This window comes from Chaetodon trifascialis, chromosome 3 (genome assembly GCF_039877785.1).
Source record: "Chaetodon trifascialis isolate fChaTrf1 chromosome 3, fChaTrf1.hap1, whole genome shotgun sequence".
NCBI lineage: Eukaryota > Metazoa > Chordata > Actinopteri > Chaetodontiformes > Chaetodontidae > Chaetodon > Chaetodon trifascialis.
Window position 1 is genome coordinate 10,352,009 of NC_092058.1, and position 17,009 is coordinate 10,369,017.

The 17,009-nt window shown below is 43.5% G+C and overlaps 2 protein-coding genes across 2 annotated transcripts; one reads left to right on the forward strand and one right to left on the reverse strand.

The window, feature by feature from the left end:
- Positions 1–766: 766 nt before the first annotated feature.
- aurka (aurora kinase A) lies at positions 767–4,718 on the forward strand. Its single transcript, XM_070959174.1, has 9 exons — positions 767–1,002; positions 1,660–1,725; positions 2,076–2,430; positions 2,520–2,562; positions 2,651–2,842; positions 3,176–3,314; positions 3,524–3,672; positions 3,892–4,066; positions 4,189–4,718. The coding sequence occupies exons 2-9, from the start codon at positions 1,663–1,665 to the stop codon at positions 4,369–4,371; spliced, it is 1,299 nt and encodes a 432-aa protein (XP_070815275.1). The 5' UTR covers positions 767–1,002; positions 1,660–1,662; the 3' UTR covers positions 4,372–4,718.
- A 1,422-nt stretch (positions 4,719–6,140) lies between these two features.
- Positions 6,141–11,523, reverse strand: slc32a1 (solute carrier family 32 member 1). The gene is made up of 2 exons (XM_070959447.1): positions 10,069–11,523; positions 6,141–8,824 (listed from the first exon to the last, which is right to left on the reverse strand). The coding sequence occupies exons 1-2, from the start codon at positions 10,459–10,461 to the stop codon at positions 7,637–7,639; spliced, it is 1,581 nt and encodes a 526-aa protein (XP_070815548.1). The 5' UTR covers positions 10,462–11,523; the 3' UTR covers positions 6,141–7,636.
- Positions 11,524–17,009: the final 5,486 nt, after the last annotated feature.

Sequence of the window (17,009 nt, forward strand, 5' to 3'; positions counted from 1 at the left end):
CTTCTCAAATATTTTTCAATTTTTCTATAATCCCACAGGGAAGCTGACATTGTCGGTGAGGTAGAGATAAGTTTCTTCCACTGACAGAAGCAATAACAGAGCAATGCAGTCACAATATCACATAAATACACACATGCTTATGTAGCTATGAGGAAGCTGTAGGTGGACAATCATCTGTCCAACAGAATCAGAGGAGTCTGTGTCCTGGTTCATTCAGATGAGGCCTGTGGTAGCCTGTCCATAACGTTAACCTCCTAAATTCTCAGAGTCCAGGCCTTGACTCGCAGTTTTTAGCTCAGTTCTGATGAACTTGATCGAATAGTTACAAATAGTTATAGATAATTTGTTGCTGCTTAGAATAATCATATCAGAAATGCTCTTGTCTCTCCATTTCAGCTGTGATTTATGTATTTACCCTTCTCTATATGCTTGCATGTCTTTCTATTCGACTCTGATATATGCAGAATGTGTCCATTGTATTGTTGATTTGATTGCATCTGAAAGACCAGAGAGCACAGCGATGCTGCTGCTGCCCCCTGCTGCTCTGGAGAATTCCCTCTGACGTCATTCACACCAACCAATGATTGGCGAGTACAGAGCATTCCCCCAGCCAATCGGAGCCTGTGGTGTATTTAAAGGTTTTAAACAGAGGGACGTTTGAAATCAAATCAGCAGTGAGTAGGGCAAGTGTTAGCCTGCACCATTAGGGGTGGATTTCGCACATTATAGTTTGCTTTGATTGTTATTTATCTGCATATTTACCTTTACACAGCACTGAAGCTGATTCTGAAAGAAGTTCAACTGTAATTGCGTTGTTAGAAAGTCAATTTCGCTGTAACAGTAGACATTGATGTAGAGGCAAACGGATCTCTTCAACTGGTCGACGGATGCTAGTTGCTAGCTAGCGAGTAAACTACCTTCTTGAGAGCTACTCTGGGTTTAAATTCTGGATTAATTATCGGTCAGTGGTTGCTCTCGGTCATTGTGCAATAACATATTTAGGTAAGTTATCTATTGTCAACATTATTATGCTGCATGTGCTAGTTTGCCATGGTTGATTATACCAAAATGCTAACGTTAGCTGTGAAGTTAACGTTCCTGTCCAACGCACGGTACTGTTAGCCACGCGACGGAGATAAACGTTAATTCTCCTTTAAAGACTGGCGCTGTGAAGTTTGAATATGTCTTACTCAGTTACTTCATTAATACCTCATATAAAATGTACAAGGGAGCAATGATATGTTATACTGGTAGTTCTGTGGCGGTAACGCTACTGTTCACGTAGCCAGAGATAATGAACCCAAAGTGGACGTTTTTGGTCCCATACCGGGGAAATTAAGTCGATACACCCAGCAAGTATTACAAAAGCAGAAACAGTGACACAAAGGGGTAACTTTAAAAAAGTATACAGGGATATGCAGAATAGAACTATCAACTATGTATATGTACATTATGTACAGATTATAAAGATGCTGAATGCCGTAAGATCCTACTGCCCATAGAAGTACTGTTGCCAATATTCTTATTAGAAAAACTACTAATGTCATATTTTGTATTGCACTTGAGAAATACTCAGTCCATGTTTTCACATTTATAGTTCCACCCTATATTATGTTGATCAGAAATTAAAGAAATACCCTCCGCTTCATCTTTTCTCAGAATATGGACTCTGCTGCCAAGCTCAAGCAGACAAAGGACCTGAAACTTCAAAGGCCTGAAGTGAAGGTAAGTAAAATTGACAAACATAAAATCACTGCTGTCACAGATTGTGGGTTCACTTTTTCTGACCTTTTGTCATTGTATTTTGAGGCGGATGTGTTAAGCTTTCAACATCAGTTTATTTGCAGTACACACTCTCCCCACACGGTATAGCTGGGCTGAACGATATGCAAACAAGATCAAATTGTGATTAAATTGTGTGACAGATATAGTAATGACGGTTCTAGTCAGAATGGTAATTTTTTTTGCACTGAAAAAAAATAAACCCATAGAAAGAACTTGACGTTTCTGTCAGATGTAAAAATCCTTTTAAGGCCAGTATAATCAACGTTTTTTTATTTTTCTTATGATTGCAGTACAACTGTGATGGGCCAAAGCGGGTCCCTGTGTCACAACAACCACAGATGGATGTAGTTAAACCAGCTCAGCATCAGCGTGTCCTAGGTCTGTCAAATGGACCTCAGCGCCTTCAACGTCCTGTGAGCCATCAGAAACCAGTGTCACACGTCTCTGTTGTCAAACCCACATACAGTGCTGATCAGAATGTGAACCCAGCTACTCAGAAAGGAAATCCTTCTACTCAGAAAGGAAATCCTGCTCCACAGCCCAGGCATGCTTCCCAGCAAAACCAGCCCAAGACAAATGGGCCCAAGGTGAACCCAGAGCCGGCCAAACCACCATCAGAATCCACAAAGCTAGACAAGCCACAGAGTAAGCATAATACATAATAGGGCAAAGTAATCAATAGTGTGTTAACGTGTTCTTTGAAACCAAACTAAATCCTGTCATCTTTTTGTTAGACAAACCTGCCGAGGGTGATCCTGCAAAATCCTCTGCATCAAGGTATGACTAATAAGTGTGATTTATTATCATCTTTGCTCAGATTAGTCACTGTTGTTCTCTGTAACTGTGCACATTTCTGCTCACACAGCAAGCGATGGAGCCTGGAAAATTTTGAAATTGGCCGTCCCTTAGGAAAGGGTAAATTTGGCAATGTCTACCTGGCCAGAGAGCGTCAGAGCAAGTTCATCTTGGCTCTCAAGGTGCTTTTCAAGAAGCAGCTGGAGAAGGCTGGGGTGGAGCACCAGCTGAGGAGAGAAGTGGAGATCCAATCTCACCTCAGGTAAATCACTGTTCAGATATTATATAACGTCTAATATGAGTCCTGACTGTAGCTTGGGCAACCTGAGGCAGTTTTAAACAGCGGCCACCCTTTCAAAGTGTTACAAGACTAGAGGAGTTTTTGTATTGCACCGGGATAACTCATGGACAAGCAGAATCATGCTTAGTTCATGTTACTATTTCTTCATTCAACCTTTGTCTTAAGTTAAAGTCTTAGTTTTGGAAAGCTTTTCCTAGAGTGAGTGCATGTCTGGATGTTTATATGCATTTTTTCAAGTATCATTTGGGTGTTTCAACAAAATTTCTCAGGATGCTTCTCTCCAATGTCCTGCAGACACCCCAATATCCTGCGACTCTATGGTTACTTCCATGACCCATCTCGCGTGTATCTCATCCTTGAGTTTGCACCCAAAGGTGAACTGTATGGCGAGCTGCAGCGCTGTGGAAGTTTTCCCGAGGACAGAAGTGCCACAGTACGTCTGCCAATTCAAGACCTTTTCTGAGCAGTTAACACATGTATAACTTTATTTAAAGTGAGTAGTCTCCTTCTGAGGTGTAAACTAATTCCACAAGTGTGGATGTTCAGTGTTGTTCCTTGAGTTTACCATTTGAAAATGAATAGGGTGCTGTCAAACAAAATGTGATTTGTGCCTTTTTTTTGCTGTTTTCTGTGCTGTTTTAGTACATCATGGAGCTGGCAGATGCCCTCAATTATTGCCACTCCAAGAATGTGATCCACAGGGACATCAAACCAGAGAACCTGTTATTAGGGGCCAATGGGGAGCTGAAGATTGCAGATTTTGGCTGGTCTGTTCACACACCTTCCTCCAGGTACACACATATGCTTTTGTACAAAGTGCACCTTTTTGATTTTAAGCTTTTAATGAAGTATTGTTTGTAGAGCCTTTCAGCAAAACTATGTATTGTAATGTCTGAAGAGGAATAATGTTTTGGCTTGTTTGCAGTTCACTAGTTAGGCTTCATTGTCTGTGTTCAGGTCAGGAATTATGCTTACCAACTAATTTTAACCATTTCTCTTTCCATGTTCAGGAGATCCACTCTGTGTGGAACGCTGGACTACTTGCCTCCGGAGATGATTGAGGGAAAAACTCATGACGAAAAGGTGGACCTGTGGAGTCTGGGCGTCCTTTGCTATGAGTTTCTACTGGGAAGACCCCCCTTTGAATCAAAAAGTCACGAGGAGACCTACCGCAGGATATCGAGGGTATGCAAAGGATGGGATAGTGTTTCAGAACCGTCACCTTTTTCATCCCATTTTGAGTTTGCTGCCCTTATAATTCCTGCTAAATGTTTAATCTTTGTACCATTTTTCTGTCTGTCATCCAGGTGGAGTACACTTACCCTGCACAGACCAATATCAGTGCTGGAGCAAAAGATTTGGTTGCCAGGCTGCTGAAGCACAACCCTATGCACAGATTGCCCATCCAGGGAGTCCTGTCCCACCCCTGGGTGGTTGAGTCCTCCACCAAGAAGCCCACAACCCTGAAGAACGAGGAGCCCAGCCAGTGAGCCTCTGGGGCCCCCTCCACCCAGCATTTGAGGCCTGTGCATATGAAGGTGGAGTAATACACAACACCATCTTTACAAGGTTGTGAAATATGAACAGCAGTGTGCAGCTGATTTCTCAGAATCTGCTTGTACTGCTATGTTGACTACAAAATCACTTGATGTCAATGTTTTTGTCTGCAGGCATCTTGAGCCACAGGATTACCTTTTTCTTATCTCTTATCTTCTTACCACATTTCCCTGTCTTACCAGTGGCATTCTATTGCCTGTAAATATTTCACTGTTTTTGTGTAATTATGAAATTTTATTGAGTTTTTCTGAAACGCCGTTACTTGAAATAAAAAAAGTAAATTATCTTTTGCGGAATATGTCACTTTAGGACAAGCAGTGTGTGTCTGTTGGGGAGATTTTTTATGTTTCTGTGCATTTTGAGCTCTTGGTTAATTGTCTCAAATGCTTTGTGAACAAGACTTTGCACTGATGTCGATGGGTGAGACGCTCCCGTCGTTACCCAAGTACTATTTTATCAGACCAGCAGAGGGCGCCAGCACACCACTACAGTTGAATTGGGAGCATCATGCAGATTTTAGATAGTATTAATTCTACTTACTGTTAATATCTGTTCAGCGCAGTGAATTTCCGTCACAATAAAATGTTGGAATGTAAAGAAGTCAGTGTCTTTAATAGGTAAGTGGGGGTTTTTGTTGTTGTTTTTAAGTATTTCAGATGATTTGGTAATCCTGCTTAAAAATGGTCGTTCTAAAGTGTATAGTAGTTGGCTAACACTTTTAAACAGTTAAAGAAGTAAACTTGTTGTCTCTGAGATCAGTAAAAGGTGTAAAGTTATCCAAAGACATTCTATCACTGTTTGCGTTTAAGCAGTGACTCTATTGGCCGCTAGGTGGCACTAAAGACATAATGTTTAGTGTCAGAGAGATAATTATAGTAGGAAATACGTCTTATTACTTTTTAATGCCTTGTCTTAATTCATAATCTTGTGTGCGATGCTATTTCTGTCTACTTAAACTGTTGGCTTTGATTGATTGATGCCCTCGGGGAGAGTGGCAGCATGATTCCAGATGAGCTTTATTATGGATATTGGACTAAGATGAAGTCAAGGATGAATTATCTAAGATATTGTGCAGTGACACTCATGCAGCATCACCTGCTCAAAGGTTATCTCCACGTGCTTCTCTGTTGTGTGATCGCGGTAGAATTTTTTTTTTTTTTTAAACAAATTTTCAATTTTATTTTTTCTGTTCTTCCTGTTGTTTGGTTGCACGTGAACTGGCCCTTTCAGATGCTAATAATGTCGGTGAGCGCCGTGCTATAAAGTAGATCCGTGCATTCGTATGCACCAGGTAGCTTGATGGTTCAACAGCTGGAGATTAGCCCGGGAAGAGAATAAACGGTTCGTCCAGATGTTTTCTGTGCGGAAAATCAACAGTGGATGAACAGGTCGACCATAAGGCCTGACGCCTGCAGCAGAAAATCTGTCGAGATGCTCTTCGTTCGAGCGTGAGGCAGCGCGAGGCCCGGTGAACAACATGCACGGATATCTCTAGATGAAGCACGAGAATACATCGGTGTAGAGAAAATGATAATAATTTTAGCCGACAGTGGGTCTTTATCGACCCCCCACCCTCTGTCACACCATCGCCGAGACACACATTGAATTTTTTTTTTTTTCTAAGCCACGAGGCCTTTGCAGACTTTACACGGTTTCAATTAACCTCAATTTCGCTTTAAAAAAATAAATATGAATGCGACTATTTCCTCCATTTTCTGTCTTTTATTATAGAGAGAAAAAAAAATACATGTTCTGACCGTTTTTCGTTTTACATAAAACCACACACATTTTTACAATATAATTTCACTTATTTCTTTATTCTTTAATATTAATTTCACGATATATGATAACGACTTTGAGATATACATTCCATCTTTTTGAAACCACAATAACACACTACACATACGGTTTTATAACATTTCCACAGGACCCATTGGATTGCACAGAATGAAAAATGTCTGTATGCACATTTTCCTCTTAAATGATCTTTTTTTAGGTTTTCAGACACCGAATTTTCCAGACTTTCAATTTTCAGAACAGGCCATGTAATTGTAATGAAAAGCATTATGGTAAATTGAGTGTGCAGGATTTCAATTTGGGGTCCCCATCTAGATGAAATTTGGGCCAGGATGTGGGGGGGGGGGGGGGGGGGGGGGGGGGGGGTTACCAGGTTAGGTGAATTTAGTTACTGCCGATTTAAAAGCTCAGTAAAATAAATTTCTGATGTTGGAAAGAATATCAAAGCATTAACACTTTCACGCAGGAGAATCGAAATTTGCAGGATTTGTTTTTAATTTCCACTTCCCAGCTTCATTATGTTTTGTGTGTCTGAAATATCATACATTCAATGCATAGTTTGTATAGCTGCTGTGTACTTTGATAATCTGCATTTCCAGTATTTAAACTGCTCCGGGAAGGTCCAATTTCCTCATGTCTGACGAAACAGATTTCTATATGTGTTTCTGCTGCTGGTTATTGCCATTGTGTTATTTTTCCGTCTTGTGCGTCCGCAGGCTTTTTCTGCATTTAACACCACATTCATTGCCCATAACCATATTGCAAATTACCAATAGATGAAAGTGGCATTTCTTTTTTTTTTTTCCTTTAAAATAAACTTATCTTAATCAGCATTAAGTCACATTATGCCGTCGAATAGCTGTCCATCACAAACTGGAGCGTTACATGAAGTGAAGTCTCATGTGGGGAAGCACCACAAGAGCGACGAAAAGACAGACTGCCCTTTTTGCAATTTTGTTTAAGGTCAATATTGTAAACGTTCACTCCACTGGAAAATATGTATATGTACGTTTGTTCGCATATTTATACAACATGTACTGTCCATATAGTGTATTGTGGATGCATTGGATTCCCTCACTGCCGCCGGCTCTATTTCACACACTCTCTCTTTCTCTCTCTCTCTCTTTGTGTGTGTGTGTGTGTGTGTGTGTGTGTGTGTGTGTGTGTGTGTGTGTGTGTGTGTGTGTGTGTGTGTGTGTGTGTGTGTGTGTATGCGCGCAATTTTTCTGAATTGATGCAAGACTGTATGAGTGCGAAAATGTCCGCGTGTGTTCTGCGCGCGCTTTTACGCATGGACTAAGCAGAGGGGCTGCGCTTGCCGGGAAGTCGCCGTGTGTTTTATTTATTTATTTTTTTCACTAAATGGGGATTCGCAGTTAACATCTACTTCCAGCGATGCATCTACTCTTCTATGTTATATTTGAAAGCCTCTATGAGCCCCTCCATCGAGTGGATAAAACCAGATATGCTGCATATACCTCCTATTACAAAGATGGCGACGTCGAAGAAAACCTGGTGCCAAAGCAGCTTTCTCCATAAAAGCTTGAGGTGGAAGAGACTGGGAAGCAGAAAGCACAGGCCCGCGCCTGTCAGGCTGCCAGTGAGACCCATGAGAAGGGCGAAGTGTGGCACATAGATCGCCATGAGCAAGGTGAACACAACAAGGGTACATCGGAGAGTGAGTCCCCAGGATTTTAGGCGTCCGTCGCCTCCGTAGCAATCTGGAAAGTAGGCACGTCCCCCGTCCTGGAAAAACGATTTCTCTAATACCTCGACGGCAGCGAAAAACGGCAGCGGATACGACAGCAAAGCTTTGGCCACGAGGAAGATGTTGACGACAGCTCGGATGGTTGGGGGCAGGTTGTCTGTGATGACCTCCTTGGTTTCGTCAGCCCAGGTCAAGTAGGCCACCAGGGCGAACAGGCCCTTGAGGATGCAAGCAGCGATGTGAGTCCAGTTCATCATACAGTGGAACTCGCTCGGTTTCTGCATGTTCCCCTCCAGGGACGGCAGGAAGATCTGCGAGGTGTAGCTGAACACGATAATCCCAATGGAGATGGGGAACTTCTTGACATCGATGTAAAACTTCACCTTGTCCCAGGCCCAGTCCCTCGCTCTGGAGAGGCAGTAAGCTATCACCAGAATGTTGATGACAAAGTGGGCCATCGTGCACAGAAGGCTGAACTTGGAGACGGCTTTCAGGTTCTTGAGGAAGGCGCAGGGGAGCAGAGCGGCGGTGGCGATGATGGCCCACGACTTCTGGGAAATTGGCATGTTGGGGAAGCTGTTGTACATGAGATTACCGCTGACCACCACGTACAGGATGCAAGTCATGACTAGCTCTATGATTTGGGCTACATTCACGATATGGCCACCTAAAGACGGGAATCTGGGCGCGCAGCAGGCGTTGGCAATGTCCACATAGGAGTCCCTCACACGGACGAGCTGCCCGTCTTCGTCCTCCTCGTACAGGCAGGAAATGAGGATTTTCCCCGTGTAACAGCACACAACGGCGGCGAAAATAATGAGAAAGAGTCCGAGGTATCCTCCGTGCAGGATGGCGTAGGGCAACCCAAGAACGAACATCCCCTAGAAACATAAGAAGAAGGCAAAGACACATTGTGAAGCCGTTAAATTGATGGAGTTTTTTTTTCATTAAGCTTAATCATTCCTGCTTTCATGAACACAACATTGTATTTGAATAAACCGAGTCTGGTTTTAACGCTTTCGGCTGTGCTCGGCCTCACTCTTCAATGGATGCATGTTGTGGGTTTTCCACTTTGCTTTGAGCGCATCCGCCCGACTCTGACGTCACCACGAGCTGGAGGAGACACACTCTGACGTCACGGTGACTGCCGTGACCACGGCCGTGATAAGGCATGAAAAGGATTGCGTCTAGGGATTTTTGTCGCATAGCCTACACACACAGACTCCACTCTCGAGTAAATCCTCGCACTTTGAGTGATGGTCCGTCTCCGCTCATCAAATCATCGCCGCGCTTTGGACAAAATAGCTGCGCGCACAGACGACTCTGTGCGTAATTGGATATTAAATGTCTAACACAAATCTGTATATTTTCTGCTCTTTATTTCTGTCTGCAAATGCCAAGACAATGTTGGGAAATATCTGACTGATTACACGTTTTATTATGTTGCGTAAATATGTAGGCCTATGTGCCCAGACATCCGATTTCCATACATAACCTTTATAATTATAGCTGCAATTAATTTCCGTGTCTTTAAACACCCCAAATAATCTTATAGATCCAAAGCAGGCTGAAAAAAATAGGCTTCAGCTATGTCTGTACTCAAAATCTACAAAATAATGGCGTTTGTCTTTATAGATTAATGTATCATTGCCATGCGGAGTATGAGGTGGGCACTTATCAGGGACTTGCATCAGTGACACCGGACATCACTACAGACAAAGAATGTGTGCGTTGAGGAAGAGGAGGGGGGTACGGGGCACAGGGCATCAACTACCTCCCATTTTCAGCTCATCTTGACGCTTCAGCAGCTCTGAAATCTCTGTATTCCTCCAATAAAAGTACGTTGGAATAAAAATGATTTGTGGGTTCACGAAATCTTCAGTTTTTAGGTCAAAATTATTTAGGGTGAATATTTTTTTTATATTCATAACAGCAACTTGACGAAGTTGCTCCAAAGGGACAGAAACTGCTGATTTTTGGTTGGCGTGTGCATATTTTGATCAGCCTTTTATGCGCTCGCGAGTGTGACTTTATCTGCAATTTCGCAGCTGCTCCGGACGCGACTCAGCCAATTAGAACCGAGCAACGGAACCGCCCGTTTATAATCCGTGAAGTGCGTCTTTACCTGGATGGCGTTCGTGACGTTCCAGCCCGCCTCCCAAGCGGTGATTTTTGGTCTCACTTCAGACAGCTCGTTCGGCGAACCTCCGTCTTTGGAGGCAGAGTGCGGTGGACCGGTGCCGTCCCTCTGGTAGTGGCTGTCCCCCTCCAGCACGCTTCCGTCCCCGCTTCCCTCTCCTCCCATCTCATCGGATGTCAAAATGTCCATCTGCATCCCTTGCCGGTGGTCGTAGTCCAGGTCATCGCAGGCGGCGAAGCCCAGAGCCTCCTCGTCGGTGGCGGCCTGGAACCCCATCTTGGCGAACATCCCGCTCACCTTCGCCTGGGATTTGTTGGAAACAGCGGTGGCTGCATTTGACAGTTTATTAGAAATCTTGCTTCTGATTAACGTCGCCATTTTTCGTTCCTCTCCTGGATCTCAGATGTCTGCAGCTTAATTAGCGTTTTTTCTCCTCCACTCAGTGAAAATTTGAGGCTACTTTGGATGGCAGCTCTTGATTCTCTGCATTAGATAAAGCCACGGGGAAAAGCGCAAGTTTGGTTTCAAGACACCGTCGGTTTTCAGTTGCTATCTCCACTTCTTGCTCAGTGTACGCCTGCTGCTTTTGATTATCCCCAGGTTCATGTCACCTTCAGACGTCGCTGCTCCGTTTCTGCATCTTGGCACTGCGCTCTGATGCTCGACGAGTAGCGCACCTATTCAGTGTCTGAGGCAGTTTGGCGGTGTGCGCAAAAGCTTTACGCACGGAAAAAAGGCGAGCCACAGGTTTCTGTATGGCCTGTAATATCGTTTTCTTGTGGGTTATAAGGTTGCAGGCAGCGTTTCCAGGAGTTGGTTGTCGGTTTTCAGGTGCCTTTACTGATGCCAATGCGGTACCGTGGAGCCCGGGGGGGAGGCAGGGAGGAGACACGTGTCCTCATCAGCCTGCCAATGCGAAGCACGTCTCCAGCCCTTCCAGTGCCCCACCAGGAGAAAACGGGAGAGATTTGCTGCATTTCTAGGGGAGGTGCTTGTAGTACCCCCACCATCCCTTCCCCTACCCATAATCTATAATACCTCATCCTAACATCCAATGACATTCCGGGGGCCTCAAATCTTGCATAACTTTACGCGTATAAAAGGAGGCTGGAATTTGACGAAAACCCAAAACTCTGGACCAGATTATATAACATACAAAACTAGGATTTGTTTTTTCTTTTTTTCTTTATTTTTTCTAAAGAAATCTGCATTCTTTTCTAACGAGAAGAGGACATGGAGCATCAAAATAGTACCCCAAGTTGTTTCTGGGATTACACGGATCGGGTTTAAAAACCGTGTTGCGTTTGTTGATGAGGGAAAAATATTGTCGTGAGTTTTGTCTTTGCTAAATGATGGTAAGAACTTTAGATACATTCTTAATGCAGGTTCTGAAAGTTGTAATTTATGACGTTTTCAGAAATGTAAGATTAAACTTTGATCTACTTTAATTCCGCCGGCTGTATTTTCATTCCAGTCTTCATTGAGGACGCTCATTCATTCACTCACTCACTCACTCACTCATTCAGTGACTGATTATGTCTGTGATGCCTGAGCCATGGCGGTGTGTCCGTTGAGAAAAATGTACATGCTACGAGATTGTATTAATTAAAAAAAAACAGATAAGACAATTTTAAAAAGAAATGTTGCAGCAGAATTTCTTTTTACAGAAACTACATCCTCATTTGCTCTGCAGTCCGGATGCGTTATGCTTTTATTTGTATTTTCTGGAAGTCGAGATAACTTCCGCTTTTTTCCAAACTAATCAGAAACTAAATATACAGTAAGTAAAAACTTCTGGTTGATACAAAATGAAGCAAAAAACAATAAACGGATTCATACTCTTCCGTTTTTTCTAATCTTACTGTTAGATTTTGTTTTGTTTTGTTCACACTTTATAGAAGAAAAAAAACACTTTAATTCTAGTGATTTTGTTTTCTATGAATGTAGCCTGAATGATTTAGTAACCGAGGCCCAAAGTGTTGTAAACAGTCTGTTGACATTGCCTTGTCACTTGTACTTTGTGTCCACCATGTTCAATGTTTCCTCAGGCTGCAGTATCAGAGTTCATCAGTAGGGTCCAAAACCGCGGCCTTGCTCGGTACACCAAAATAGCCTGAACATACAGTTTACTGTAACGCAGTCTGCTGCTGTACACGCCCAGGCTATTTGCTCTGTAGTCGAGAAAAAATAGTAATGTGCTCCATTAAAAGCTCTGGATCTGGTTTCTTGAACAAGCTGTAACCTGATAAGAGCAGCGATGAGACAGAAGAGTAAACTGACATCAACTGGTGATCATCATGTGACAAACAACAACCACTTAAATCAGAGTGAGAGGCCTAATGTGAATCTGTGCCAGAGGTTTAAGCGAGAACACCACAGATAAGCCCGTCTGCGCTGATAATATAAATTATTATTAAAATTAAATACATCAGTGACTCTTAAAAGTAGAAAAATTAACCCCTTTGTTGCGAGCAAAAAATTTTGTACATCTGGCAAATGAGAATTTCATCCTTCAGAGCAGACAGAGAAAATGTGTTTTTGTTTTTGTTTTTTTTTAAGCAGAATTCAATGATCTGAAGCGAAATTCACGATGAAACGAAGCTGCATCACGATGCCATGATTCCACAGACAGGTTCAGATGGAGAGTACAGGCCGAGCCGCATCAGGCCTGTGTTTAAACCTGATTAAGGACGAGGTTTGAATCCAAGTACACGAATAAACGGCTCACGCTGACGCGCTCCTCCTGCGCGCGTTTTACGCATATGGGTGTGTGTTTTTACTTTCAGTTGTGGGAACGAAAATGGCTGCTTTCCCGCAGCCCTGAATGAAAGAGTTAATGACAGAGGCTGTTATCAGCGGGCTGCAGCCCTCGTCTGATCCGCGCTGTCTGATGGAGTGCGCTGCAAGATGAAAAGAGCAGCCGTGACACCAGCAGCCAGCAGGTTAGAGCGGCTGCACACCCTCTCCGACCTGCTGTGCGCACGATAACAACAACAGTAACACCAAGAATAGAAAATATTTGGTTTGTCACGAGTCTGCAGGTATTTAGACTGAGTGCACAATAAGATTTAGGCTCATTACGATCACAAGGTGAATCACACGCTCGCACGCGCACACGGGCGCGTGCACGAGAAGGACACATCTCTCAGGCCTCGTTTGAGGCCTCCGTTACACAGAATGCAAGTTTCTGTCCATACTGACGTGATAATGTGTGAAATACTGAAGGATTTAACAAGCTTGGAGGTTTCAGACCTGCATCACACACATGTGACAATAAGCCATGATACACTTTCTGACTCCTCCCAGGCGTTGTTGTAAATCAGTTTAATCGTGTGTGTGATCTCTGGGAAATGCATCATGAGCAAAAAGAGGAGGAAAGTGATTTTTTCCAGTTTATCATCAGCCATCCTGGGAGTCATCAGGGGGTCAGGGTGCCACGTCCCAGGAGGACCCTCGTCTCTGTCGATTCAGATATGACCAGTCAAAGCTCTTTATCTGTGTCACTGCTGCTGTGTTTGACCCGCAGGTTTGATATCCACCGCTGAGGCATGTTTTTTTTCTTGGTCATAGAAAGTAAAATCTAAAAAATATACTGTTGTCCCACTGTGTCCTCAAATTCATTTACCCACCCTCACGCACATTTCCCCTCCTCCTCCTCATCCTCCTCTCCTTCAGTATTTCACCCCCGGCTCTCCTTTTTCACATTACACACATGGGTGAGCTGGCACAAGGTTCCCCGCCTTCATGTAACCCCCTCCGCTCCCTCCACCAACCCCAACCCCCCATCTCTTCCTCGAATCACAAAAATAAGAGTCCAATTTTCTCGATTATGGGGGAGAATTTCTCCTGGAAAGAGCCTTCTGATAACGAAGGCTGTAAAGAACTGCAAAAACTGGGGCTGCAGCCTGCTTTTATGTGATTATCATGCAGTAAAACACATCATATAAAAGGAATACACACAAAATTTGTCAAAGAAGACCCGACCCACACATCCTTTGGATCTTTTGATGATTGTTTTAAGATGATGCAATGTATATTCTGATCATGTTACAGTGTACCAGGCAAGGTAAACTGTTTTTTTATGTTTCCATGGATTCAATTATGTAGGTCAACAATAACTTTCATCGAAGGCTATCATTACCTCATCCATTAAATGTTTTCAGTGAGACATGGTAATGACGTGGCGTGTGAGCGTATGTGGTTACATGAATCATCTGACGCACGACACAGATTGAGCTAAGATAAAATACAAAATACACTGCAGTGATTTTGCGAAATGATTTTTTTGTGTTAAGAAGAGAATCGCATTCGTGGAACCCAAAGCACCCATCCTGCGCTACATTACCATCATCATCATCATTTAACCCTTGACTGGCTGGCTGCTGCTTCCCTCCGCCAGCCCAGCGAGGCAGAGAAACACCGCCCCAACACTCCTCAATTAATAGGGGACAGTGAAAAGGCACTCTGGGCTCTCTGGGGACTGCAGAGGAGGGAAATTAGCCCACATCAGGCTAATCAGAGGACCTCAGAGTCCATTAACATTTGCATCACAATCACAGGTAGCAGGCTGTCTGTGTTATCGGGCAGATTACGTGTTGTCTGCGCTGAACAGATCTGTGCAAATCGTTTTGAAAGCAGAGAGAAAAACGTTTCGGAGCCTAGGCATTGGTGGAGTCTAGATTTCAGGACCACGGACAGTATTCAGCTTCTTTAAAGGGCAAATCCATCCTAAAAAGCATCCACATTGCCTAAACTTGTCGTGGCCTCACTCTGTGGAGAGAGTTGCTTAGTTGTCCCGCAGAGGTTTTCATCAGTTAGACACACATAACACTTTTTAGAGAAAACACAGGCGACATGATGGTGACAGACTGTTGACATGTTGAGATATTAAATTGAACTGAGGTTAATTTGAATTTAGAGGTTTTAGTCGAGAATCTGAAAATAGCAAGGGTCAATTTTCACCCCTTCCCATCCCATATAAAACTATTTATACCAAACCTCTTATTCACAAATACTTGTCTGTATCTATAAGTTGTCTAAACGCCGACTGAGACCACAATAAAGCGGTTTCACCTATCTGTTATTGTCCACTTCAGAGTGGAAATGACATCTGAAAACACCCTGTTCTTCATGCAAACATCATCATATTTATCTCCACTGTTCCCCCTCCCCTCACTATGGCGCTGCAGCCGAGCCATCAGGCAATCACAGCCGCCCCCCACTTGCACACAGAGAGTGAAAATCCAGGTGGGCCGCAGTGGTAAACCACTAAGAGCCTTTTCATTACTGCTAATGCGTCTGTTTAATGGCTTATTATGGGCTCCCGAGAGACTTCCACGGAGAGGGGTTTGTATTAGTCCTGCATGATGGCGTCCGCCTGAGACAAATTCTTCTACTCTATCTATCTATCTATCTATCTATCTATCTATCTATCTATCTATCTATCTATCTATCTATCTATCTATCTATCTATCTATCTATCTATCTATCTATCTATCTATCTATACTCAGTGATCAAGGCCAGTAACAGGAAACTCAATTAACGACAATACTAATTGGGCTCATTTTAAACCCTAAAAACAGTGTAAACTAACTGTGTCCGTAGGTGAGTTTATTCCTCTCTTCCTCGGTGTGTGTTTGATCTGAAACGCTCCCCAGACACCGTTTCGCTGTTAACCCACAGTGACTCCACTCTCTCCATCACCCTCTCCCGTCCTGCTTCCCGGCGCGGGTCGGGTTCACTCTCCTGCTGCGACACATTAACATTGTAATTGCCTTTTTTTGAGCACAATAAACTGAGCCAGTCCGCGGGGACCTGCACGGCCCGGGGCTGGCACAAAGCTATGCCATCGATTTTTCACACACTGCCAGTAAATAATGGGGAAAAAAAGAGTCTCAGCCATCAACAAACTGAGACCTGCACATGCGTGTTTTTCCTCATTGTTTTATTTTCCTGCTGAAATTCTGCACATGATGGAGGGGATCTGGTGCACATCTGACGCTCGCCTCAGGGCGACTTTAAAAATAAAAAACTGCGTGAATAGCAGAGCTAATTATTGATTTAAATTGCATCCTAATGACTCTAAACGCTTTTATTCTCAGTTGTTAGCATTATTCCAGACATCAGTTGGAAGTGCGAGTGAGAGGTAAAGCAAAGGAACGTGTCTCCTGTATTGATCAGGACTTAAACTGATGGAAAATAGCCAATATCTATCACAGCTAATCTACTACACTGCTACAGCAGAACTCCTTCCACTGGTAGTATTGATGTGTGTGCGCAAGTGCAAATGCATGTTTAACAGAGTGTGTGTGTTTGTGGCTGTCTCACCCAAAGCATGTACAAAAGTGTGTGTGTGTGTGTGTGTGTGTGTGTGTGTGTGTGTGTGTGTGTGTGTGTGTGTGTGTGTGTGTGTGTGTGTGTGTGGTCTTGTCACCCACCCAGAGCACAGTCAATAAGGGAGCAGAGCTCAGCGGCTGGCTGACGTGTAATAGTTTTGTTCTCATTAAAGTTTTATGTCATGAGCGCAGAGACATCTTGTCGGCTCTCGCAGGGATTCCCCATGTTTGAATCACTGTGACACTTTGACTGAGAGCTGAAAGGTCCTCACTGTGTTTTCCTGCAGCACTTGAGGCAGCAGTCAGGAGTCACAGGGAGTCTGCCATCAGGACAACCTGATCAGCTCAATTTGTGCATGTGTGTCATGTCGTCGTACCCTCGCGTGTTTTCTGTCCTTATATAAATTCCCTCTGTAGATTTACCTAATTGTGGTGGGTGGCAACAGGAGAAAGAGACTGTTAATGGTATATTAACGATTTTGAGGGAAGTTTATGGATGTTCACACTCACTGACCTCCCTGCAGCGTAGGTTTTTTAACCATAAACAACGGGAGGGAGAGTCACTGTTGGACTACTCCCATGCCTTGATG

What these genes read in the sequence shown, in the direction of transcription:
- aurka (XM_070959174.1), top strand. Translation starts at nt 1,663, where the DNA reads ATGGACTCTGCTGCCAAGCTCAAGCAGACAAAGGACCTGAAACTTCAA. An exon ending in GAGATCCAATCTCACCTCAG is followed by an intron (nt 2,843 to 3,175) that starts GTAAATCACTGT and finishes AATGTCCTGCAG; the next exon opens with ACACCCCAATATCCTGCGAC. An exon ending in CCGAGGACAGAAGTGCCACA is followed by an intron (nt 3,315 to 3,523) that starts GTACGTCTGCCA and finishes GTGCTGTTTTAG; the next exon opens with TACATCATGGAGCTGGCAGA.
- slc32a1 (XM_070959447.1), bottom strand. Translation starts at nt 10,461, where the DNA reads ATGGCGACGTTAATCAGAAGCAAGATTTCTAATAAACTGTCAAATGCA. An exon ending in ACGTCACGAACGCCATCCAG is followed by an intron (nt 8,825 to 10,068) that starts GTAAAGACGCAC and finishes TTATGTTTCTAG; the next exon opens with GGGATGTTCGTTCTTGGGTT.